General features: G+C 37.3%; 1 protein-coding gene across 4 annotated transcripts in view; it reads right to left on the bottom strand.

The window, feature by feature from the left end:
- The window catches only part of MANBA (mannosidase beta), a 143,886-nt gene that overhangs the window by 95,141 nt on the left and 21,400 nt on the right, over positions 1-27,345 (bottom strand). For all 4 annotated transcript variants that reach the window (XM_057728530.1, XM_057728531.1, XM_057728528.1 and 1 more), the window contains exons 6-7: positions 23,957-24,132; positions 22,184-22,294 (exon numbers count right to left, since the gene is read on the bottom strand). In XM_057728530.1, the coding sequence (XP_057584513.1) occupies positions 22,184-22,294; positions 23,957-24,132 (287 nt within the window). The remainder of the gene's footprint in view (positions 1-22,183; positions 22,295-23,956; positions 24,133-27,345) is intronic.

The following is a 27,345-nucleotide window of genomic DNA, read 5'->3' on the forward strand; positions in this document are numbered from 1 at the left end:
GGGGAAAAACGTCACCAGTTAAACTGATGCATCTTTGCAAAACACATTCTCATTTCAGTGTTGTTAAAATGTGCCAAAATGTGCATCTTAGAATCAAAGAAATACAGCACAAGGTATCTCATATTTTAACAACTCTCCAATTTTAATAGCACATTATTATAAAATCATTTTGTTTGATGGGCAATTTAATCCTAACTAATTATCACATCAAACTCAATGTTTGAGAGAACGCTGGTAAGGAGACTGGAGATGTAAGTGGTGTTCCAATTGGAAGAAAGGATGGAAGCACACAGTTCAGTATTATCATTGCTATGTGAGAAGAAGCTGAGAACTTTGTCCCTCTAACAGTCCAGCCAGGTTTCCCCACAGTTAAGAATGACCAGCTCACAATGTTCATTGCAGCACTATTTACAATAGCCAGGATGCGGAAGCAACCTAAATGCCCATCAACAGAAGAATGGATAAAGAAGAGGTGACACAGATATACAATGGAATATTACTCAGCCATAAAAATGAGTTATTTGCAGTGAGGTGGATGGACCTAGAGTCTGTCATACAGAGTGAAGTAAGCCAGAAAGAGAAAAACAAATACCGCATGCCAACTCATATATATGGAATCTAAAAAAAATGGTACTGATGAACCCAGTGACAGGGCAAGAATAAAGATGCAGATGTAGTGAACAGACTTGAGGACCCGGGGTGGGGGGCAAAGGGGAAGCTGGGACGAAATGAGAGAGTAGCACTGACATATATACACTGTCAAATGTAAAACAGATAGCTAGTGGGAAGCTGCTGCATAACACAGGGAGATCAACTCAATGACTGATGATGACTTAGAGGGCTGGGATAGCGAGGGTGGGAAGGAGTTGCAGGAAAGAGGGGATATATGTATAAATACAGCTGATTCACTTTGTTGTACAGCAAAAACTGGCACAACAGTGTAAAGCAATTATATTCCAATAAAAAGCTTAAAAAAATGAGAGAGAAAACAAAAAAAACAAAAACAAAAAACAATGAGCAGCAAGACCCTAGATAGAAAAGACTGACATTCTTATCCAAATATTCATTCTTTCCAGCCATAAACTGGATCAAGTATTGAGGGACATAGTTCTATACCAACAAAACCTTGTCTTGAAACCAAGATTATGCTTTTCTTCTCTAGTTAAAAATAATTAATAAATCAACTTATTTCATGTAATAAAAGTGCCCACTGTTCTTCCACTTTCTAACTCTTGCCCTAATTAATATGACATGACAGAAGATATCAGAGTTAACTTCATGAGAAGACACAGAGCAAGGCCTGGATGAGGAGGATCTTGACATGGAATTACCACACCTGCTTTAGGATGCAAAAATGTTAAAAAATACGTACGGTTATTTTCAGAGGGAACTTTTAAAACATCTTGATGGTAGATTTAAACATTTAGAACAGCAGTTTTTAAGTGTGGCCAGGGGACCATGTGAGATCCTTAGGAACCTTTCAAGGGGGTTCCCAAGCTCAAAACTATTTTCACAGTAAAGCTAAAACATTATTTGCCTTTTTCACTCTCACTCTCTTTTGAGTGCACATTGGAATTTTCCAGAAGCTACATGATGTATGATGACATCATCATTCTGACAGCTAATGGAATGTGTGCTTGTGCATTCTGGTGTGTTCTACTTCTATAGCAGAGGTTGAGCGTATGAAGAGGTATGTTTTCAGAGACTAACTCAATTTGTTTTCAACACTACTGTGCTTTTACTAGCTGCCACTGGTTATTCCTCCTATAATCTCTGTGGCCTCATTACTGTTCAATAAATTCTTATTTTGAATCCCAAAGTTTTCCTTGCAACTTACACAGAAACACAAAAGTACTAGGTTTCTTTTGTTAACTTGTTTCATGTAATAAAGTTTTCAAATAAAAACAAAATTTTAATTTAAATTTAATTTTAATATTGTAATATTGTTTAAAATAGTTAAACAATATTTTATCTCATTTTAAAAGAAAACTTATTTATAATATAATTTTCCCTAATTTTTGTCTTAAATTGTTGTCTTAAAATGGGATTAGAAGACTAACATCCTCACCTACAACCAAACTGTCTACATTTAAAAGTGCTGAAAATATGGGACTTCCATGGTGATGCAGTGGTTAAGAATCCACCTGCCAATGCAGGGGACACGGGTTTGACTTGGTCCAGGAAGATCCCATATGCCACAGAGCAACTAAGTCCGTGCGTCACAACTACTGAGCCTGCACTCTAGACGCCTGTGCTCGGCAGCAAGAGAAGCCACTGCACTGAGAAGCCCATGCACTGCAACAGAGCACCCATACTGTGGAAAGCAATTATATTCCAATAAAGAGCTTAAAAAAAAAAAAGAGTAGCCACAGCCCCCGCTCACCACAACTAGAGAAAGCCCACGCACAGCAATGAAGACCCAACACAGCCCCCCCTTCCAAAAAAAAGTGCTGAAAATAATGAAACTGACATATTAGAGTTTTCTGACTCAAGGAAGGGAGGGATCTACTCCAAAAAAACTGGGTGAAATTATAAATAATTATGATGAAAGCCATATTGCCCTCAACTTCATAGCTGTTAATAATTTCTCTTATTGTATCTTATGCAATGGAACATTTTAAAAATAATATTTATGGTGCCATTTATGTTGTAGTATCATTTTGAGACCAATCATTCAAAAGTATAAAGAAAAAGGAACTGAATGTTTTAAACTTAGACAGATAAGCTCTTCAAAAGGCTAACATTCTTTATTACATTGTAACACATCGCTTTTCATCCTATTATGTTTTTCAAACTAGAAATGACAAAGCTACTAGAGCATCTCATAGGGTTGGTTATCACACTGCATTTGCTGGAGAAGCACACATGCAGCTGAGAGTTTTACTCTCTCAGTAATACTGAGGTAACACTGCTGCTGCCTTGGCAGAAATCAAGGTAGTGGCTCCAAACTGTGCTAGCAGTCATTGTGTCCTTCACCTTCACGCATTATTGGGGGGTGAGGGGGAGCCAGTTTCACTTAAGGATGTTCTTGAAAAAGCAATAAAAATTATTAATTCTATTAAATTCCAACCTTGAGTACACATCATTGTAATAGACTGTGTGATGAAATGATGAAACGGTTAACTATGAATAAAGTATCATGAGTGATGAATGTTTTGATGAAAAGCATCTGGGCCACAGTTTGAGTTGAAAGCTGAATTAGCCATCTGGCTCATAAAACTTTATTTTAACTTGAGAGAACTGTCAGACAAACCATGGTTATTCAGACTTGGTGACTTGGTAGACATTTTCTTGAAAATGACTGAAGCGAGCCTTGTCACCTCAAGGCAAGTAACAGTTAAAAATTAGGATTTAGGAAAACTTGTACCCACTACCATGAGCTTGAGAGCGTCCCAATACTTAAAAACATTTCAGAAGTCATCAATGGATATGTTAACAAATTTGAATGTGACTTTATATACTGAAGGGGCTTAACATTTGGAAACATTTAAAAATCTCCAGACACCAACATTTTTCAAATAACCAATTCATTATCTTACAATATCATACATGGATAAAAGACCCATTACAAAGAGAACAGTCTCACACCATACACAAAAATAAACTCAAAATGGCTTAAAGACTTAAATATAAGACATGACACCATAAAACTCCTAAAAGAGAGAACAGGCAAAACATTCTGTGACATAAATCATACCAATGTTTTCTTAGGTAAGTCTTCCAAGGCAATAGAAATAAAAGCAAAACTAAACAAATGGGACCTAATCAAACTTACAAGCTTTTGCACAGCAAAGGAAACCATAAACAAAATGAAAAGACAACCTACAGACTGTGAGAAAATATTTGCAAATGATGCAACTGACAAAGGATTACTCTCCAAAATTTACAAACAGCTCATGTGGCTCAATATCAAAACAAAACAAAACAAAACAAAACAAAACAAATAACCCAATTGAAAGATGGGCAAAAGACTTAAATAGTCATTTTCCAAAGAAGACACACAGGTGGCCAACAGGAACATGAAAAGATGTTCAGCATTACTAACTATTACAGAAATGCAAATCAAAACTACAATGATATACCAGCTCACACAGGTCAGAATGGCCATCATTAAAAAGTCTACGAACAACAAATGCTGGAGAGGGTGTCGCACCAACCTCTTGCACTGTTGGTGAGAATGTAAATTGTGCAGCCACTATAGAAAACAGTATGGCATTTCCTCTGAAAACTAAAAATAGAGTTGCCATATGATCCAGCAATCCTACTCCTAGGCATACATCCAGACACAACTATAATTCAAAAAGATACATGCACCCCTATGTTCATAACAGCACTATTCACAATAGCCGAGACATGGAAACAACTTAAATGTCCATCAACAGATGCATGGATAAAGAAGATGTGATACATATATAAAATGGAATACTACTTGGCCATAAAAAAACAAACTAATGCCCATTTGTAGTGACATGGATGGACCTAGAGATTATCATACTAAGTGAAGAAAGTCAGAAAGAGAAAGACAAATACTATATGATATCACTTATATGTGGAATCTAAAATGTGATACAAATGAACTTATCTATGAAACAGAAAAAGACTCAGCCAGACATAGAGAACAGGAGTGGTTGCTCGGGGAGGGTGAAGAGATGGAGTGGGAGTTTGTGATTAGCAGATGCAAACTAGTATGTATAGAATGGATAAATAAGGTCCTACTGAACAGTACAGGGAATTATAGTCAATATGCTATGATAAACTATAATGGAAAAGAATATTAAAATATAAAGTATATATATATATATGTATAACCAAATCACTTTGCTGTACAGCAGAAATTAACACAACATTGTAAATGAACTATACTCTTCAATTTAAAAAAAGATCCATTACAAGTGCAAGATATACCAATAGATTTTAATGTAGCACAGTATAAACAGTTCATCAAAATGGTTTCAGATTCCACAATGCAACTAACCTTTAAGAAACTACCATTCAAATTATAGTGCAGTACCAAAAAGTATCCACAATTACCTGATAAGGCTATTAAAATACTCCTCTCCCTTCCAACTATGTATCTGTGTGAGGCCAGAATTTCTTCATATATTTCAACGAAAACAATATGTTGCAAATTAATTGAAAGCAGAAGAAAATGACAATCCAGCTGTCTACTATTAAGCAAGACATTAGACATGTAAAACAATCATTACTCTCACAAAATTTTTATTTTATAAATATATTTACTTTTAATAAAATTACATAGATTAACATGTCATGGATTTATCATCATGACTTGAAATGAAAAAATAAATATTTTAAACTTCTGCTCTAATATTTACCCAAAACAAAAGCACTTTAGGGTCCTCAATAATTTTTAAGAATACAAAGCAGTTGAGTCTAGAAAATTTTGAATCACTAATCTAGGAAATAGATCTCATTTCTTTGTATCTATTAATGCTACAAATAGTATTAACAATAAAACACATCCTCTAACATATTTTTTCATTTCTGTGCAAATTTTCTCATGAAAAGACAGCTATCCCTACCTCCCAATTCCTACAATAACAATTTTATGACCCCAGTCAAAGTAAACCCTAAGCCACCTGACAGTGCCTCAGAGAGGAGGCAGTAATTACCAGGCCCCTTGCCCTCTGCACATTCTTTGAGAGGTTAAAGGCTGGTCGGTCTATGATTAGTGTCAGTAAAATCATGTCCTCTGGCAATCTCAACAGGTAACATAAAAAGCCTTCTTCTACAGCAAGTATTTTACCTCAGAGAAAATAATGGGCTCTGAGAAAAGATTTTTGAAAAGACCCCTGGAGTAAGACATTTATAATCAGAGTGACTATACCATCTCCTTACAAGATCAAAAATATTTTAAACAGGTCAACAAAGTAAGTTATTGTCTAAAAGTAGAAAAGGGTGTAAATATCTAAGGACTTAAATGTGTAAGTCAAGCAGTTTGAATTTTTAAAATTTTTAATTTCCAAACTTTTCTATCTAATGTTGAAGGTTCTAGTAACAACTCACTAAATAACTTTTTAAATTAGCTTCATGATTTCATTTTTAAAATAGAAGGATTAACTTTAAAAGTACAGGATAGCTGACCACATTTTTTAGACAAGAGTTAGGAATATCTTAACCTAAGGGCGTAAGAGGTTTATGACGGATGCTTCTCAGATTTCCTTCTCTGGCAGACCAAACAGATGATTTAATGAAGCACTGATTCATAAACTGAGTATTACTTCTCAGCTGTCTGTAATCAAATACTTAAAAAGCTGTCATAGTATTACTAGATTTTCAAAAGAATAAATTCCTTCTTTTTAAAAAAACAACATATTTCTAAACATTGGCAAGTGTTAACTGAAATATTTTTCAAATAATTCTCATGCATTTCCAAAGTACACTTTCTAAAGCAATTTCATCTCTACTGTCATGCATTTTTAGAGACAACCAAACCCCACATTTCTATCTGCTCTGAAAGTCCTCTAACGTGCAGAAATATTGAGAAAACCAGTGCTGGATCTTCACAAAGAGCTCTCCTCAAACAGACCTGAGCAGGAAGACACACAAGAGCCTCTCCTTGCTGTGACCTAGAAATTTGCAGACAGCAGCACAACCAGAAGTTAACAGATCACAGTTTATATCAGCATAGTTATCTGATATCTTTGTAGCCAGATGTGTATTTCATGTATCTGACACTAGATAGGGTCACTTTTTTTTAACATATCCCTCTTCTATATGACAAAATTATTTTCAGTAATAATAATGAAATAAAATGAATAATGATAATGGCCAGAAAAAATGCAGACACTGAAAGGTCTCTTGTATTTAACTCTATGTGAATAATCACACCATTCTTTAAGTAAAATAAATATTACAGTGTAAAAAGGGAGAAAGTACTGGATTCATGAATTTGATTATATTAATTTTTTTTTAAAAAGGAACTAACATATCTACATATTGGTTTATTATAGTAATAGATAATAATATTTGCTATTTTGAGCCCTAACATCTAAAAATGTCAAGAACCTTGTCAAAACTGATCTTCTTTACATGTACCTGCTCTATAAAGAATACAGCCAGATTTGTCAATCTATCCTTGAATAACTGGTGAAAAAAACACCTTTTATTAATTTTAATTTAGAAATGTTCTTTAAATGAAGCCAAAGATATACAATATTTTGGGAAAGTATTAGACATAAAAATAAGTTTGGCAGAGATGCATAAAAATTCTACTCCACATTAAATTCCAAAAGTGCAGCAGTATTCATGTCTGTTTCCTTGAGATCCATCCAAACTGCTTACAAATGCCTCTGCGTTCAAAAAATTTCCACTTCTCAAGTATTCCTTCTGCAGAATCAGAGAAAATGGCTGAATGATAGTGAACACAGATATTTGATCCATTGCTTTAGAACAAATCTCCAATTCTTGGCGAAAATGTTTGGTGCATTCAACATTGCTATTTTGTTTTCTTCAGGCAATGTAAGATCACTATCTCCTGTTTCTTCTGGCACTCTTCTTCAAATTTTTATTCTTTTTTTTTCCCAATGTAAATGTCCATTTCCTTACTTTTTTTTTCCCCCAAAATAAATAGCCTTCAAAATTTCTATGCACTTATCTTCAAAGAAGAGTTTTAAAAGCTTGGAACTTCACTGTACATTGTTCAAAGCATATATATTTGTATCTGATTAACCTCATCTAAAATCCTACACTAAGGAGAGGGGAAAAAAAAAGAATTCAGAAAAGAAAAGCCACACTAGCAGAGAACAAAATCTGAGCTGATTCACACATGTCCACATTTTCTTTGGCTCACGTAGGACTTCAAGCTTGAGATTAACTTTTCAAAATTTAGCTTTATGGTGCCCTAGCTTCATAATGAGCATTCCTTTTGTCTAGGAAAGACTTTCTGCAGCTTTTTCCAATGATGAGGTGAGATTAAAAAGAATGAATAAAATTTTTCCGAATTTCCAGAAAACATCACACATGAAGAAATGTTTCCAAAAGAGCAAATTCCGCAAGGTTCAAAGAATGATTTCCAGGAGGCGGAAATAAAATTTTGGATTAATCTTTTTGATTTATGTATGAACTCCACTCTGAATACTGGCCACATATGCAGCACTCTTATAGAGCTAACCACAACAGAGGTTTGTAAAACAATCATCCAGTTGTTTCAAGATATCTTCTGTGAGTACAGAGGCAGTCTTTCCAGAAATAAAAGAATGACTTCTTTATTTCAATTCTGCCACCTTCTCCATGGACATCTCTGATTAACTCACACACTTGCTCTCTGTATGAAGCATCTGGAGTGCAATCAAAAAGAATTCCAAGGTACTTTGGGGTTTTTTAATATCTGCCACTACTAAATATATCACTGATGTCATGTTTTACTTTGATTCTTTAGTTTTAAACAGTTATCAAGTTAAAAAAGGATAAATTTCAACTCTAAAGATATTAAAATTAGCAAAATATTTCATATACGAACCCAAATATGCACTTACCAAGCAAAACATTACATATTACACATCAGTTAACACTTTTCTTTATTTCAAAGTTGTTTTTTTCAATAAAGACAAGTTTTTTAGAGCAGTTTAAGGTTCATAGCAAAATTCAGGCAAAGGTACAAAGATTACCCCCTGACTCCACACATGAATATCTACCCCCATTATCAACATCACCCACCACAGTGATACATTTGTTACAATCGATGAACCTATACTGACACCTCATAATCACCCAAAGTCCACCGTTCACCTTAAGGTTCGCTCACAGTGTTGTACATTCTATGAGTTTGGGCACATGTATAATGGCATATATCCATCATTTGGTTATTAGAGTAGTTTCACTACCCTAAAAATTCTCTGTGCTCTACCTATTCATCCACCTCTCAATCCTTGGCAACCACTGATCTTCTTTTCTATTTTTTTTAAATTTATTTATTTTGTTTGTTTATTGGCTGCACTGCATCTTCGTTGCTGCACACGGGCTTTCTCTAGTTGCGGCGAGTGGGGGCTACTCTTCACTGTGGTGTGCAGGCTCCTCATCGTGGTGGCTTCTCTCGTTGCGGAGCATGGGCTCTAGGGATGTGGGCTTCAGTAGTTGCAGCACATGGGCTCAATAGTTGTGTGCACGGGCTTAGTTGCTCCGAGGCATGTGGGATTTTCCCGGAGCAGGGCTCACACCCGGGTCCCCTGCATTGGCAGGCAGATTCTTAACCACTGCACCACCTAGGAAGCCCCCCACTGATCTTTTAACTGTCTCCATAGTTTTGTCTTTTCCAGAGTATCACATACTTGGAGTCATTTTCAGATTGGCTTCTTTCACCGAATAATATGCATTTAAGGTTCCTCCATGTCTTTTCATGGCTTGATAGCTCATTTCTTTTTAGTGTTTAGTAATAGTTGGTCTGGATGGACCACAGTTTATTTATTACTTTATCTACTGAAGGACCTCTTGGTTGCTTCCAAGTTTTGGCAATTAGGAATAAAGCTGCTATAAACATTTATGTGCAAGTTTTTGTGTGGACACACATTTTCAACTTCTTTGGGTAAATACTGAGCAGCTTGATTGCTGGATCATATGTTAAGAGCATGTTTAGTTTTGTAAGAAACTTCTGAACTCCAAGAGGTCACAATGAAGTAACTCATGTTGAGTTTCTTCTTTTTTATAATTACTGTGCTATTATTTCTAATCTACTTTAAAATGGGAGAATGTGTAATAAGACAGGGACTAGGGACATGAACTATGCCCAAAACAAGCTTAAACAATTCCAAACTATTATGAATGTACTTTCCAAATGACTATGTGAAGCTAAGTTCCCACAAGTCTGGGGATGACCATATAAAAGTTCTCCAAATTCACTTTCATGTAGAATATAATATTTATTAAAGGATTAATAATAAAGATATGCTATGTTGAAGCCTACATACATGTTATTAAAACTCAGATCCAACTGCACACATGGTTAAAACAGACCAACAAAAGATTCAGGGAGGAGGAATATTTTATCACTGACATTGCACAGAACTGCCAGAGCATACAACTAATAAAAAACAGGCTGCCTGTAGTCTACACGCAATGCAGCCTCTTACGGCCTGTACCCAAAGCTAACTGCTCCCATAGCCCACCCTGGGTAAGTCACTGCCTATAGCTATTTTGGAAATGTTTAACTCTGACAGGGAGAAAGATAAAAGAAAGGTATACTGAGTTGAACAGTGTTCCTTCAAAATACATATCATTCAGAAACTCTGAATGTGACCTTATATGGAAACATGGTCTTTGCACATGTAATTAGTTAACTTAAAATGAGGTCATACCAGAGTAGGGTGGGCTCTGATCCAATGGCTAGTATCCTTCTAAGAAAAGCACAGACAGACACAGGGAAAAGGTGATATGATGACAGAGGCAGAGATTGGAGTGATGCATCCACAAGCCAAGAATGCCAAGGCTTACCAGTAAATACCAGAAGCTGCAGGAGGCACAGAAGGATCCTTCACTGAAAACTTCAGAAGGAACATGGCCCTACCAAAACCTTGATTTTAGATTTCTAGCCTTTGAAATTGTGAGAAGATAAATTAGTTTTATTTTAAGCTACCCTATTTGTTATGGCTACCCTACAAAACCTACAAAATACAGAAGTAAACACACTTCACAATCTCTGTGAACCCTCAGTATTGATCAAAAGTATAGAAGTAGTGAGAAATACACCTGGCTTATTCTGAATTCCATATTTTTGGCTACATGTTTTTTAAAAATATTTATTTGTTTTGGCTGCGCCAGGATCCTTAGTTGCGGCACACGGGATCTTTAGTTTCAGCATGCAGACTCTTAGCTGCAGCATGCAAACTCTTAGTCGAGGACTGCACATAGGATCTAGTGCCCTAACAAGGGATCGAACCCAGGTCCCCTTCATTGGGAGTGTGGAGTCTTACCCCCTGGACCACCAGGGAAGTCCCTGGCTATGTGCTTTTAAGATCTTTAGGTAGCCAAGAGTAGTACTTAGAAAGAGGAAGTGGCATTGGGACCTCTTTCTGCCCTATGCATACTGCAAAGATGAAACTGGGAACTCAGGAAACAAAGAACAAAGTGAAATTTTTTAAAAACAAAACAGAAAAGGAAATCGCCATTATTTTTCTAATTGTAATAGCTAGGGGCAATCTTTTACCTCTTCTGGCTTGGAAGCTGTGCAATATAATTTCTAATTGTGGAATACACATGATTATATATTTTTTCTTTCCCTACAATAATTTAATTGGAGAATCTTGATGCCAGGTCAAATATAAACAGCAACTGCCTTCTCTTGCTTTCAGCAAAAAGATTTACCTTATATAGGGAATACTTAGGAGGGTCTTACAAAGTAAGTTGTGCTAAAGAGAAATATCAACTAAGTGACCTCCTATTCTTCCAGAAAGGTAAACCATACTAGTCATTCCAAAATATTTATTATGCCTTTAACACACATATTACCTAGGCAATTCAATATAATCAATTCTTAGAATACAAATTTTCAACTGACCTGAGCAGAAAATAGCAAAAACAGTCATTGGGAAGATTTTTTTTATTCCATTTACCCAGAGTAGCCTCTCCCACTACCATTTATTCACAAAACTTTCTTTTTTGTTAAAAAATCAAGTTGGTTTCCTAAATTGATAAAGCCGACTCTCCCAGATTCACATTCTAAGGTCCTTCTTGAAATAATTAGCTTGACAGATTTTATAATATTCCAATACTTACTTTTATTTTTTAATTTATTTATTTTTAAAGTACTGATTAATTTTGCCTCAGATTAGCTCCCTTCATACTTAAACTATCTGCTCCGAAGTTATTCCTTTTGACAACAACAACAACAAAAATTTCAGTCATCAAGATATTCTTTCCTGTCCAAAAGAAATATAGTCAGCACTTTCCTTTCCCCACAGCACCTGTATTCTTTTTATGACCCAGTACATCTCTGCAACCAGAATTTGTAACTTCCTCAAGGCGTTCCATCTGAGACTGTGCTGCTGTCTTGGGACATGCCCAATAAACCAAAAACTACAACACCTATGACTAACATCGATAGAAGAGAGGCAAGAAAGATATAAATCTAGCAATATGGATTTCAATGAGACACTTTAAAAATAGGAATATTTTTGCATAAAGCAAGCCCAGAATAACAATGAAAGCGTCAGGAAACAACGGCAGTAGAAAGGACATAAGGCTGGTGATGAGGGAAAAATTGCCCTCTGACACAGAACCGAGTGTCAGCGAACACATGAGCATGCAGAGTGAAGGTGAAATACAAATACTTTGGAAAACAGTTTAGCATTCTCCGTAAAAGCTGAACCCATGCACAGCCTATGATCCAGCAATCCCACTCCCGGGCAGGAATGCTGTTGGGGACACATGTGCTCTGAGTGTCAGACGATAACGTTCATAGCAGCATTTTCCAGAAAAGCCAAAACTGGAAACTACCCAAATTTCAACAGCAGAGTGTGTAATACAATGAAATATCACAAAGCAATGTAAGTAAACAAACTACAGCTACACACAACATATCTAAATGTCACAAATATAATGAAGAGCCAAATTAGCCAGTCACAAAAGAATACAAACCATGTGGTTCCATGTATACAGAATTTAAAAAGAGGCAAAAATAAATTATAGTGTTAGAAGTCAGTATAGTGGATCTTCGGGGAGGAAAGGGGCAGTGATTGGAGAAGCTTGCAAAGAGTGGGGAACCTCTGGGTTTCCCAAGTGGCACAGTGGTTAAGAATCCACCTGCCAATGCAGGGGACAGGGGTTCAAGCCTAGGTCTGGGAAGATCCCACATGCTGCAGAGCAACTAAGCCCCTGTGCCACAACTACTGAGCCTGAGCTCTAGAGCCCGCAAGCCACAACTATTGAGCCCACGTGCCACAACTACTGAAGCCCTCACACCCAGAGCGCATCCGCTACAAGAGGTCACCGCAATGAGCCTGTGGCACTGCATCGAAGAGTAGCCCCTGCTCACTGCAACTAGAGAAAGCCCGTGCGCAGCAACGAAGACCCAACGCAGCCAATAAATAAATAAATAGATAAATAAATAAATATACCATCTTATTAAAAAAAAAGAGTGGGGAATCTCTGAGGTGCTAAAAATGCTCTTGTTTTTTGATCAGGATGACAGTTATGTGAGTGTTCATTTTCTGATCATTAGTTAAGTGTTTCACTTATGTTCTGTTTTTTTTCTTTTATGTGGTTATACTCTGCAATAAATAAAAAATAAAAAGAAATCCCAGTCTGACACATTCTCACCAAATAAAGGCTGGAAAGAAATCAGACTAAGAGACTCCGGCCAGGAAGTAGATAATGATGGCAAGTAGCAGTCAAATTCCTTGCTTGCTGAGACACTGGCAAGTCTGAAAACACTAAGAAATTCGGGACTGGCAAGAAACTGAATTCTCTAGAAGAACTACCCTGGATGGAAACAAAGATGAAGTAGGTATCAGCTCTCTTACCAAATTTGGCAATAATCTACACTTTTAATCTACATTTCAAAAGCAAACACTGATTCCTGAAACACAAAAGAGCTCAAATGTTTACATCATCCTGGTTTCCTCTTTTGAGCAATCATGGAAGAGTAGGGAGGCATAAGAGACTGTTCAATTCAACCTCTCCCATCCAGTCAAACGGACAAATGGATATAAACACTTTGAAGTTCCCACTGCAGATGAATTCTGAGATGATTCTTACACAGTTACACGTTCTAGTCTAAACAGCCTTGACTACAGCACAGCGCCTCCCAAAAGTCACCTCAATCTCACATGCTCCACTTCAAGCTCTTGTCCTCCCCCGCATCTGGCCTATTACACCTAAATGAAAAAATACCATAAATAACAAATTAAAGAATCTGCTTGTTTTCAAGTAAATTATCTTATTCCTTTATCCTTTCTTCCTTTAATCACCTTCACAGCTCTCTTCTAAGGAGCAAAAGACAAAACTGATTAAAGTGTTAGGTTTTAATAGGCTAAACAAAATAGTACCTTAAGACTCCTACATGATACAGAATTATCGTTCCCATCCATTTTAGAACGAAGAAGATCATTTCAAAAACCACAGCAGAGAAAGATACGTAGTTTCGGACCCAAGTCCCACCTCACACTTTAACATATTGCTCACATAGGAGGAATTTAATTAGCACGTGTACACGCAGGGTAGGCAGAAGGCTCGGGCAACAGCTTCAAACCTACCCCACACCGATAACAACCTGCAGAACACCACCAATCCAGCCTAAAATGTCACAATCAGACATCCATACTTCTTTCAAAGTGAAGATGTTCTGACGCTCAGATAAAGAGATACACAGTTTTCAACCTCAACGGGGCCCTCAGTGCTGCCTCACAATCCTGTCACAGTTCCTGAGCCCTCTCCAGGCCTTTCTCAAGCCTTCCCTTCCCTCAGCCGTCTAACTTGGCCCCCGCGACTCTCGGCCGACCGCGTTACTTCTAGTTCCAGGAGAGAAAACAGCTGTCTGACCAAAATTCCCTAAAATTTCCTTCTCAGATTCCCTTTACCCCTTTGGACTCCATTGAAAGAGACGTCACAATTTCCACAGAAAGAAAATATACCTCAAGGGGTCCTAGAAATCTTCCAAAGTACCTCCATCCTCAAGCTCCGTTTTCTCCTCTCCGTATGTTATTTTATCTTTACCCCATGACAACAAAACCAGAGCCCTCGTCCCCATGTGAATCCACCCACTAGTGTACTGATGCCATCCTCCCTACCTTGTCCTACACACCTTGCCCTCTCAACCATCTCTAGTTTGGAACTCTTTTCAGTCTTTGCCTGTCTACGGGCCCCTCCCCATCAGGATTTTGTGGCTTTTATTCCCTTCATGGTGTACTTTTTTTACATTAAAACAATTTCAAACTTACAGAAAAGTTGCAATGACAGTACAAAGAATTCATAAACACCCTTCACCCAGAGACCCCATTCAAGTTTTGTCAGTTGCCTCAAGGACACTATTTATAGCAAAGAAAGATCAGGCACTGCACCCAGCTATTTCATCTCTGTAGTTTCTTTCAACATGGAAGACTTCCTCCGTCTTTCCTTGATATTTTTGAAGATTACAGTAGATTGAAGCAGATTGGAAGATTTGTGCTAATGGAGCTCAATTTGGGATTGTCCAGTGCTTTCTCATGATTAGATCCTGGTTATCAGCTTTGACAGAATTATCAAGGAAGTGAAGCTATATTCTTCTTGCAGCTTGTCAGGTGGCACCATCACTTAATCAAGACAGTATATCCTAGGTTCCTCCACTATATTTTTTCTCCATTACGACTAATAAATATGTTAAGAGATGCTTTGAGTCTATATAAAGATCCCATATTTCATGGCACTTTACCCTCTAGTTTAGCATCCATTCCTATTTCTTGCCTGAATTATTTATAACTATGTTAGTTATCAAATGATTATTATTCTGGTTCTATTATTCCTTCTACATTTATTAATTAGCTGGCTTTCCATTTTAAGGACTAATTTTCCTTTCTCTCTTTTATTGAATGATATCAAATAATATGCACATATTTATTTGTATCAGTGTGCATTCAAGGATTTTTATTATGTTCAACGGGTTATAATCTTTTACTACCACTCTTCGTTCTCATGCTCTAATTCTCTCAGATTTGGCCAGTGCGAGCACATTAAACTGACCTCTGTGTCCTTTTGACCTATCCCATCATTCTTTTTTTAAGATTTTTTTTTCATGTGGACCATTTTTGTAAAGTCTTTATTGAATTTGTTACAATATTGCTTCTGTTTTATGTTTTGGTTTTTTTGGCCATGAGGCATGTGGGATCTTAGCTCCCTGACTAGGGATTGAGCCCACACCCTCTGCACTGGAAGGTGAAGACTTAACCACTGGACCACCAGGGAAGTCCCTGTCCCGTCATTCTTGAGTACATTCTTTTTTTAAAATTTATTTATTTATTTATTTATTTATTTATTTATTTATTTATTTATTCATTTAGGCTGTGTTGGGTCTTCGTTGCTGTGCGCGGGCTTTCCCTAGTTGTGGGGAGCTGGGGCTACTCTTCGTTGCAGTGCACGGGCTTCTCAGTGCAGTGGCTTCTTCTGTTGCAGAGCACAGGCTCTAGGTGCACGGGCTTCAGTAGTTGTGGCATGTGGGCTCAGTAGTTGTGGCACACGCGCTTAGTTGTTCTGAAGCATGTGGAACTGCATTCTCGCACCAGGGATCAAACCAGTGTCCCCTGCATTGGCAGGCGGATTCTTAACCACTGCACCACCAGGGAAGTCCCTCTTGAGTACCTTCTAACTTTCCAGTGCAGCAAACTATTCGAGGCTTCAGCCTTCAAATTAGTCATTTCTCCAAAGAGCCCTGGTTGCTTTTAGTAGAGTATTATTTAAAAACCAAGATTTGGATACTAGCTCTGCTCATTGTTAATAGAGCGCCACTATTTCCAGGACCTCTGAAAAGGCCTGGAAAGAGTTAGGTAATATTGGGTTGGCCAAAAAGTTCACTCGGGTTTTTCCATAACATTTTACAGAAAAACCTGAACGAACATTTTGGCAAACCCAACGCACGCGCGTGAGTGTGTGTGTGTGTGTGTACACACACACATGCATTTACATCTATATTTATTTCTGTATCTACCTACATATACTGAAAGTCATAAGTCCACACTATCAGTTGCAATTTCAATGCATTCTAGCTCTTCCCCTTTCTATACCTATACCACCTTTCTCCATCTGTGAAAAACCTGCCTTTCTAAAATACATACACTTATTTACACAGTATGTAGTCAATTGTCTGACCCCAACTAGCAATCATTACCACCTAGCTCAAGTAGTAAACATTTTTAAACAGCTGCCAATACTCACTGTGTCTACTTCCCCACCTTCAGTCATTCCTTGACCCACAATCTGATTTTTGTTCTGGTCAAAGTCACCAGTCATCTCCTTATCACCAAATCTGAAGGATCTTTCTCACTCCTTTTCTAACTTGAGCTCCCTACAGCATCTGACACTCTCTGAACATTCTCCACTTCTTAAAACACTCTCTTCCTCTGTGAGTCCCCACTCTAACTGGTTTTCCTACTACCTCTCTGGCCATTCCTTCTTGGATCCCTCCGTGGCTTTCTCTTCTCCTCCCATGCTTAATTATTACAATTGCTAGGGGTTCTGTTCTAGCCCTCCTATCCATGCAATCCCTGAAGTAGCTCATCTCCTCCCGTGGCTACAATTATCTATGTTCTGTTGACTCACGCATCTATATCTTTAACCCAGATCTAATTCTTAAACTCCAGACCCATATAATGAAATGCTCATCAAATGTTATTTTGGAGGTACCTCTCAATAACTTCACACGAAACACCTCTAACACACAAATACTGTTTATCCTATCTCATCCCCCAAACCTGCTCTTCATTCTGAGTACTTCAACTCAAAGAAAAGAATTGCCACTTCTTCAGTGGCCCAAACCAGCAAATTAAGAATCATTCCTAACTCATCCTTCTCTTCTATCCCTAGACATCCTTAAGCCTGGTGGTTTTACCTCCTAAATCTCTCACAAATCTATCTCCTCAGCAGTTCCACAGACCAAGCAATCATCATCTTGTGCCTGAATTACTATCTTAGACTTCTGACTGGCCTCCCACTCCTATCATTCTTCCAGTCTGATCTATACAATCTTTGTAGAACAAATATGATGACTGCTCTCTCCTTAAAACCCTTCAAAGAATCTCCACTGTCCTCAGGACAGTTTGCTTCCTTCACATGGCCTTCTAGGCTCCGTGGGATCTTGCCCTAGCCTACCTTTACGACATCATCCCTGTTCTACTTCAAACTCAAACACTGCCACACTGAAATACCTTTCACCTCCGCAAACACACAATATTCATTTGAGTCCCTGGGCCTGACATACTCTTGTTCCTCTGCCTCTTTGCTACATTTTGTGGTTGAATTCTACTTATCCCTCAGGACACATATATCACCTTCTCCAGGAATCTTCCCAGGATGCCCCTACTCTGTGCTCACACAGTGCTCTATATTTCTCTAGAGTGCTTATCGCCCTTTATTGCAATTGATTGTTTAATTTCCTAGCCGAATTATTAGTTTTACCAAGATTTCAGAAAGAAATGGAAAGGGTGTCTTATTCATCGCTCTATTACCAGAGCCTAGCAAAGTGGCGGAAACACAGCAGATGCTCCCAAAGTGTTTAGTAATGAATGAGCTTCAAAAATAACAAACTCTACAACAGCCACAGCTAAAGGGCACATTTCATGCATTAACACAAGGAGTGAGGCAATACATCTTCCCTTACTCCTGCTGCCGATCAATTCAAAGAGTGGCATCTTTATATGTAATAAACAATAATGCAACCATATTAGCCTGAATTAAAGTAGAATTATCTCCCACAAACAAAACAACACAGAAGTTCCTCTTCTTTCTCTTTGGTAAGTTGGAATGACTCATTCTTTTTCTTTTTTTCTAAGCTCTTTATTGGAATATAATTGCTTTACACTGTTGTGCTAGTTTTTGCTGTACAACAAAGTGAATCAGCTGTATTTATACATATATCCCCATATCACCTCCCTCCCGCGACTCCTTCCCACCCTCCCTATCCCACCCCTCTAAGTCATCACCCATCATTGAGTTGATCTCCCTGTGTTATGCAACAGCTTCCCACTAGCTCTCTATTTTACATTTGGTAGTGTATATATGTCAATGCTACTCTCTCACTTTGTCCCGGCTTCCCCTTCACCCCCCCACCCTGTGTCCTCAAGTCTGTTCTCTACATCTACACCTTTATTCTTGCCCTGTCACTGGGTTCATCAGTACCATTTTTTTAGATTCCATATATATGAGTTACCATACGATATTTGTTTTTCTCTTTCTGGCTTACTTCACTCTGTATGACAGACTCTAGGTCCATCCATCTCACTACAAATAACTCAATTTCATTCCTTTTTATGGCTGAGTAATATTCCATTGTATATATGTGCCATATTTTCTTTATCCATTCATCTGTTGATGGACATTTAGGTTGCTTCAATGTCCTGGTTATTGTAAATAGTGCTGCAATGAACATTGTGGTACATGTTTCCTTTTGGATTACAGTTTTCTCAGGGTATGCACCCAGTAGTGGGATTGCTGGGTCATATGGTAGCTCTATTTTAAGTTTTTTAAGGAACCTCCATATTGTTTTCCATAGTGGCTGTACCAATTTATATTCCCACCAACAGTTCAGGAGGGTTCCCTTTTCTCCGCACAATCTCCAGCATTTGTTTTTAGATTTTTTGATGATGGCCATTCTGACTGGTGTGAGGTGATACCTCACTGTGGCTTTGGCTTGCATTTCTCTAATGATTAGTGATGTTGAGCATCTCTTCAGGTGTTTGTTAGCCATCTGCATGTCTTCTTTGGAGAAATGTCTATTTAGGTCTTCCACCCATTTGTGGATGGGGTTATTTGCTTTTTTGATATTCAGCTGCATGAGCTGCTTGTATATTTTGGAGATTAATCCTTTGTCTGTTGCTTTGTTGGCAAATATTTTCTCCCATTCTGAGGGTTGCCTTCTTGTCTTGTTTATGGTTTCTTTTGCTGTGCAAAAGCTTTTAAGTTTCATGAGGTCCCATTTGTTTATTTTTTATTTTATTTCCATTATTCTAGGAGGTGGGTCAAAAAGGATCTTGCTTTGATTTATATCATAGAGTGTTCTGCCTATGTTTTCCTCTAGAAGTTTTATAGTGTCTGGCCTTACATTTAGCTCTTTAATCCATTTTGAGTTTATTTTTATGTAGGGTGTTAGGAAGTGTTCTAATTTCATTATTTTACATGTAACTGTCTAATTTTCCCAGCACCACTTATTGAAGAGGCTGTCTTTTCTCCACTGTATATTCTTGCCTCCTTTGTCAAAGATAAGGTGCCCATATGTGTGTGGATTTACCTCTGGGCTCTCTATTCTGTTCCACTGATCTATATTTCTGTTTTTGTGCCAGTACCATATTGTCTTGATCACTGTAGCCTTGTAGTATAGTCTGAAGTCAAGGAGCCTGATTCCTCCAGCTCCTGAAGCTCACCTATCAGAATTTGCCTTTCAGAATCAGAGAGGCTTGAGGATACGAAGCACAATGTGAGAGGGGGAACTGATGAAGCTATGTTTGATGGTCAAAACTTTAATCCCCTTCTGCCACTAGACTCCCTGAATGGTAACAACCAGTCTTATACTTCCCAGACAAGGGCCTGGAGAATGTCCTCACTGGTAAGGCTAAACACACACACACACACACACACATACACAGAAGATCTATAGCTACAGACATGTGGGCATCACCACATGAAAAGCTGGATTTCCACCTGAATACTGAACACTGAGGCTCATACAGCACTTCTCATCTGCATTTTTGTGCTGTAATCTTCAGAATCAATTGACACCAAGAATAATAGACATTCCAGGAAAGTTTCTAATGTAAAAGACAGATACTGAAACAAATAGAAGAACAAAGGAATGTGGAAAACAAAAACAATGCAAAGAAAACTCCAAAGCTACTTATAATAATAATTAAAATTCTAAGAGAAATGAGAGATATTATAATGAAATACAAATAGGATACAATTTTTTAAATAAAACAACAAAAAACTCTTTAGAAATTTTTAATGGGAACAAAAATATATCTAATTTTAAAATTTAAGATGAAATCAAGTAACTCTCCCAGAACATAGAATAAGAAGACAAGATGGGATATAAAAGGGGAAATCTAAGAATATTTCTCAGTCTAGGAGGTCCAATCTAATTAATAGTTGTATCAGAAAAACAGAACAAAAATAGTGAATGAAAAATGACAGAAGATATAATACAAGAAAATTTCCAGATTGAATTTCTAGGTTGGAAGAGCCCACAAAATGACTAGCACAACAACAACAAAAATCTACTCTTTTTCAAATTTTCAAATATTAGATTATCAAAAATAACAAAATCCTAAAAGCTTCCAGAAGCAAACACAAACAGAGCTATACAAGAAAACAAAATTTAGAATGTAATTACATTTTATCTACAACACATTCTCAGGAATCTATTAGAGAAAGTCTTTCACTAAAAATGGAGAGTCAAAACACGAGACAGAGAGCCAAACATGGGTCCAAAGAAACAGGATTCCATGCTTAATCCAGGAGAAAGATAAAGGAAATTCCTAGAACTCCTAGAAGACAGATGAAGGGAATTCCTAGAGTGATAATAAAAGGAAGTTCCAGGACAACAGTTAAGTAGAAGGTCTAGAGAGTAACTGAGCAAGATCAGGGAGATGAGAAAATGGCTCTAGGAGACAGAGTTTCAAAAAATAACAAAAATTTAAAGAAAAATAATAGTAATAATAAACAGTGGACGGATTACCAGGTAAGTGTGACTAAATTTAAAAGGCACGTTAGAGAGTTTGTATATGATTTGGAGGAGGTAAAAGGGAAAACAAAGCAACTGGAAACAATCAGGCAATTATCAACTCCAAGGAAAACAGAAAATTACACAAGAAAGAAAATATTTTAGGACACCATGTGGTTCAGCTTTGGATAATATTTTCATAATATAATAATGCAAACACTGAATACTGAGGTAACAAAAAATGGCCATATGACTACATTGGGAGGCCAGAGGGAGGCAAAATGTATACATTAGGGGCCAAGCAGGGGTCATCAGACAGAATCACGTAGGTTCCTCATCCTCTAGGTGTGAAATCAATAGATAATATACAAAACTTAAAAATTAGAAAACACTAGTAGAAGCATCATGTTATTTGGGGAAATAAAGGTAATCAGTAGAACATATAAGTAACAGACTGATTATTGAGTCTGAGGAGTAGGAAATAGGAATAGAAAGAGTTGAGTGGACAAGGGTTTCTATTTTTCATATGAACCTTGTAGTAATATTTGAGCTGTAAAATTATATACACCTATTAGTTTGATATAAAGTACAATTAAAAACACATAGGATAATATGTATAAATAAAACAATATGCAAACTCTGGTCCATTAAAAAGTATAAATACACACATACCAGAAGCTTTTGAATGCATATAACTGTTACTAGTAATTATCTCTGAGTGGTGAGGTTACAGAAGTTTTGTTGGTTTCTTCTTTTCCTACAAAGATCTATATTGATATTTCAACAAGAAATATACTTCTTTTCACAAAATATCTTAAAGTATTTGCTTACCTTAGCTGATTTTTCAAAATTTAAGCCTCCATCCAGCTTAAAAAGAACTGTCATGTTGTACCCAGTCTGGTTTCCATGTCCATGAGGCCACCAATTTTCTACAGTAACACTCTTTTAAAAAACAGTATGTCAGTCTAAATAAGCTGTGGCATATTTTCAACAAAATGATATAGTAATTCAGAGAATCACATCAATTTCTCATAGTCAAGCACAGAGCAATATAAATCTCCCTCCCTGTATTATGCCATTTATACCAACCCATAGATAATATTTAAAAATCAACATGCTAGGAGTTTAGCATGGATTAATATACCAAAAGGGAAGGGAAAGAACAAAATAACATGAGCATTCAGAAAAACAACTCTTCCCACTGCAACACTCAGCTAACATTTATTCCACATTCTTAACATTTAGAACTGGACTCTGAGGTTAACTCTTCTTTCAAGCCCAGAACTAGAAAAGTGTTTTGAGTTCTTACTTTATCTAAAAAGTTACTGAATGCTGATTTGCTCCATCCTTTTCAGCTCACAATTGTCAATTAGAGGAATAAGAGAAGGTAAAATCCAGTCCACTTCTACTCATGAATGATCATAAGTTTAGAATTAGAATTCTGTATGTAGAATAAATATCAATATTCAAAATAGTTTACAAGTACCAAAAATAATCACAGCATTTAAATATGATGCTTAGAATGTATTTTGGATTTATGATACTGAAAATACTGCAGAAAAATTAAAATATAACACATCTGACTTCCTGAGAGGAGAGGATGCCAAATTAATCACATATAAACCTCCATTTTCTTAATCTTAAAATTTGGGAAAATCATTCCTTAGCTTGCACACACACAAAATATGAAGCTAGATCAAAAGTTATCCACACTCCAGTTATATTAAAACTTCTGTTGGCCACACTGTCTTATCAGCACTTTCCATTCAAGGCCACTGTCTCCTCAGTCACTGCTGTGCAGGTGTGAACATGTTACATCAGTTCACTTGTAACTGCGGTGTGAGCAAAAATGGATGCCCCACTTGCGATCTGCATGAAAGAAGAGCAGCATGCTGACCAAGAAAAAGTTCAAAAGTCAACCATCAGCTGGAAAATTGTTGCTTACAGTTTTCTGGGATTCTCAAGGGCCAGTATTGGAACATTATCAGGAAAAAGGTTCAACAGTCAACAGTGTTCATTACAATGAGATGCTTATTGAAGAACTGAAGCCTAAATTTCAGGTTAAACACAAAGGACTGCTATCCAAGGGCACTGTGATCTTGCATGACAATGCACACCTGCACACTTCTGCCCACACTGTCAACACTCTGCAAAAACTTCATTTTGAGGTGTTAAAGCATCTTCCCTAGAGTCCTGATCTTACTCCAACAGACTTTCACCTGTCTGGCTCCCTGAAAGCAGCCCTACAAGGACGAAGACTCACTTCTCATAAGAAGTGAGGACAATGGTGTATTTGTGACTTGAAGCTTAGCCTAAAACGTTTTTTCATGAGCGGATACAGAAGCTTGTTGACAGATGGACAAAGTGTATTGAAAAGCAAGGAGACTGTCAAAAAATAATATATTTGTCTTTCCTAAAAGTTTGTTAAAATAAATTCTACAGCCAGAGGGTGGATAACTTTTGACTCACCCTCATATATAACAGGCTAAAAGTAAAGAAAAATGGAAAAAGTATACTTTAATACTCAGTTCCTTCTTTCCAAGTACTTCTTTTGAACAATATTGCTTTTCATCTTAGTGCTCCTCAGGAAGTATCATCATTCACCTTGTTAATTTTCACGAAGAGCTTAACAATCCTTTCCCCATGATGAAGTTCAATGCTGTTTGTCTGTTGTATTTTTAATTTAGGGATGGCTACAATCACTTGACCCAAAACTGGGTCTGAACTGACAACATCAAAAGAAGACTCTATTTCAAGATTCCACTCCTGGATATTGTCATCTAAGGTATAAAGAGAAAAAGAAAAAAATACATACACACACATATATATATATACACACACATATATATAGTGTAGGATTCATTGAAAAAAAGACCAAAAGCAGCTTCTAAACTATAAGTGCTCCACAAATGCAATCCTGATCAAAAGTTCAGTGAAAATTCTCTTTTAATTTTTAGAGTTTAATCCTTAATTCTGAAGAAGAATAACCAAAATTATATTTTTATATATACTTCTACTCTAAAAATGTTACAATCATAAGTCACAAAAACTTTATAAATATGGCAGAAATTGAAAATTACAAGTGAAAAGATAACATAAATCTTCCAAGATTGCTTGTTCCTTTTTTATGAAGTAAAAATACTGAGGGTTTTTAAGCCATATAATAAGTTATACACTTAGATGTACTAGAATTAATCAGATCCAGAAAAAATGAAGATACATTTTAAATGTAGATTATTTATCCAAGAAATACGTACTGAGAACTATCTATGTGCCCTGTACTTTGCTAAGATGGGGCTTAAACCAGGGTAAATAAACATGGCCCCTGACCTCATGAGCTAAGAGTCTAATGGGATATGGACAAGTACACAAGTGTGATAATACTAGGACAGGAGAACTAAAAGTTTGTTTAGAAAAATATTCATATTCCCTTTACCACATTTTATTGTTCTTAAACAGAAGCACACACTCCCATCTGATCCAAAACTGTTTATTTTCTAAAACATCGCTAAATCTTTGACAGCCACCTCACCTTTAGCTCCCAATCATATTCTCTCTGGTTTCCCTTACTATCTCTTATTTCAAGAAATAATAATAGATAACATTTATCAAGAACTTACTATGATCTAGGCATGGTGTAATGCTCTCAACATGCTTTAAGTTATTTAAGCACCACACCATTGCTATAAGGTAAATTCCACTATTATCATCATTTTATAAATGAGAAAACTGAGACAGAGAAGTTAAGTAACTTGCCCAGGGTCACACAGCTAAGTAAGTGGCAGAGCTTGGATGTGAACCAAGAGAGTCTAAAATTAGAGACTGTACAGATAACCTCTAAATTCTGCCAACCTAACCCAAATAATTCCCCCCAAACCATGCCTTAGTGGTGCTCAGGATTTTTACAGTGAGGAGAGGGTCTTATTACATAGGATAACATTTAATGATGTCAAGCTATGATAGACATCAAATATGTCCTCTGGCTGAATCTTAGACCAAAACCGCACAGATTCACAAAACCGCTGAACTAGAAGTATGCTGATGGATCACCTAGTCTACTCTCTGATGTGTTCGATTTCCTCTAGACTATGGGCTGGCAAACTATGGTCTGTGGGGCAAATCTAGACCACCTCCTGTTTTTTATAAATAATATTTTATTGGAACACAGCTGCTATGGACTGAATTGTATCGTTCCCCCCAAAATTCATATGTTGAAGCCCTAACCCCTAATGTGATTCTATCTGGAGATAGGGTCTTTTAGGAGGTAATTAAGTTAAATGAGTTCATAAGGGTGGGGTCCTATTCTGATAGGACAGTAGCCTTATAAGAAAAGGAAGAGATCAATTTCTTTCTCACACTCTCTCTCGCTTTCTGTCTTCTTCCCCCACCCACCCCCACCACCACCATGTGAGAACACAACTAGAAAGTCGGCCATCTACAAGCCAGGAAGCAGGCCCTCACCACAAACCAAATTGGCCAGCATCTTGATCTTGGACTTCCCAGCTTCCAGAACTATGAGAAATCAATTTTTGTGGTCAAAGCCGCCCAGTCTTTGGTTTTCTGTCATGGTAGCCCAGCAGACCAGACAGTAGCCATGCTCACTGTTTACATACTGTCTTCAGTTGCCTTCGTGCTACAAGGGCAGAGTTGAGTAACTGCAACAAACACCATATGGCCCAAAAAGCTAAAATGTTTATTACCTGACCTGTTACAGAAAAAGTTTGCTGATCTCTACCCTAAAATATTTCCCCCAAAAGGCCATTCTAATGTCTTTAATATCGATAATGACAAAACCTCTGCCTTCCTTTTTGCTAGTCTTGACTATTGGAAAGTCATTCTCTACTCTGATTTGAAATCCACTTTTCTTTCATTTCCACCTAGAGGTTTTAGTTCTACCCTCTAAGCCTCTCCTACCAACCGATAACCACCAAGTTTAAGCAGGCTCCTTGGGACTTCCCTGGTGGTCCAGTAGTTAAGATTCTGCCTTCCAATGCAGGTGGCATGGGTTTGATCCCTGGTCAGGGGACTAAGATCCCACATGCCATGTGGTGTGGCCAAAAATTAAAAAAACAAAAAAAACAAAAGTAGGCTACTTGGCTGTTTCCTATCACTTCTTCAGCAGAGAATCAGCTGCTTGTAAGGGCTTAGGAAGATAAACAGAGTAATTCCCAAAGGTTACTGGCAAAATTGCCCAGTGTCTAATGCTTCTAACATGGAAAGTTCTAAAGTAAATTGGTACTCCTCTGGAGCTCATCCTGTTAACTCCCTTGGGTGCCACTAAATGAAAAACCTAAGGCTGAAGAATTAAAAACCCAACATGAAGATTTATAAGCCTATCATGTCATTACCAAATACCCTACACCAACATATTTTGCCCTCTTTTCTTCTTCCAAATGGAGCACAACCCTTCCCTCCAGAAGCCACAGAGAACTTCAGTAGTTCAGGTTCACAAAGCATATTAAGTCTTAAATAACAATTTTCCTGGTATTACCCAGTCACTTCTTTTCACTGGCTAATTTTAAAATGTATAGTCTTATTTCTAGTTAAGGAGAGCTCCCTCTTATAAAGCAAGACCCATTTCTAGAATACAGCTTCCTAGCATATCTCTTCCAGCACTAACAAGTTATCCTTTCCTAAAGAATACCTGTCCCCCCAGATCTCCTGAAGTGGAATGCAAGATCATTTCCGAAATGGACAAAGTACTGGGGATGGGATAGTAAAGAAGAACTGTTACTAAATGACTCAAAATCCCCTCCCAGATCTCCCGGTCAATTACACCAAGTTTTGTATCCTTCCTCATCTTGACTAATCAACCCTGGGCCCAAACAGGATAGGAACTCATTATCAAAACAGAGTAGAGAGCAAGCTGACAGGCTCTCTCTACAACCTGAGGCCTTCCCTGGCCTGGAGCCTCAGCGATGACCTCCCTGATGTTCTGCTCGCTGCAGAAGACTCTACAGTCTATAGTTTGTTCCATAGAACCTCAACCAGGC

This window comes from Hippopotamus amphibius, chromosome 3 (genome assembly GCF_030028045.1).
Source record: "Hippopotamus amphibius kiboko isolate mHipAmp2 chromosome 3, mHipAmp2.hap2, whole genome shotgun sequence".
NCBI lineage: Eukaryota > Metazoa > Chordata > Mammalia > Artiodactyla > Hippopotamidae > Hippopotamus > Hippopotamus amphibius.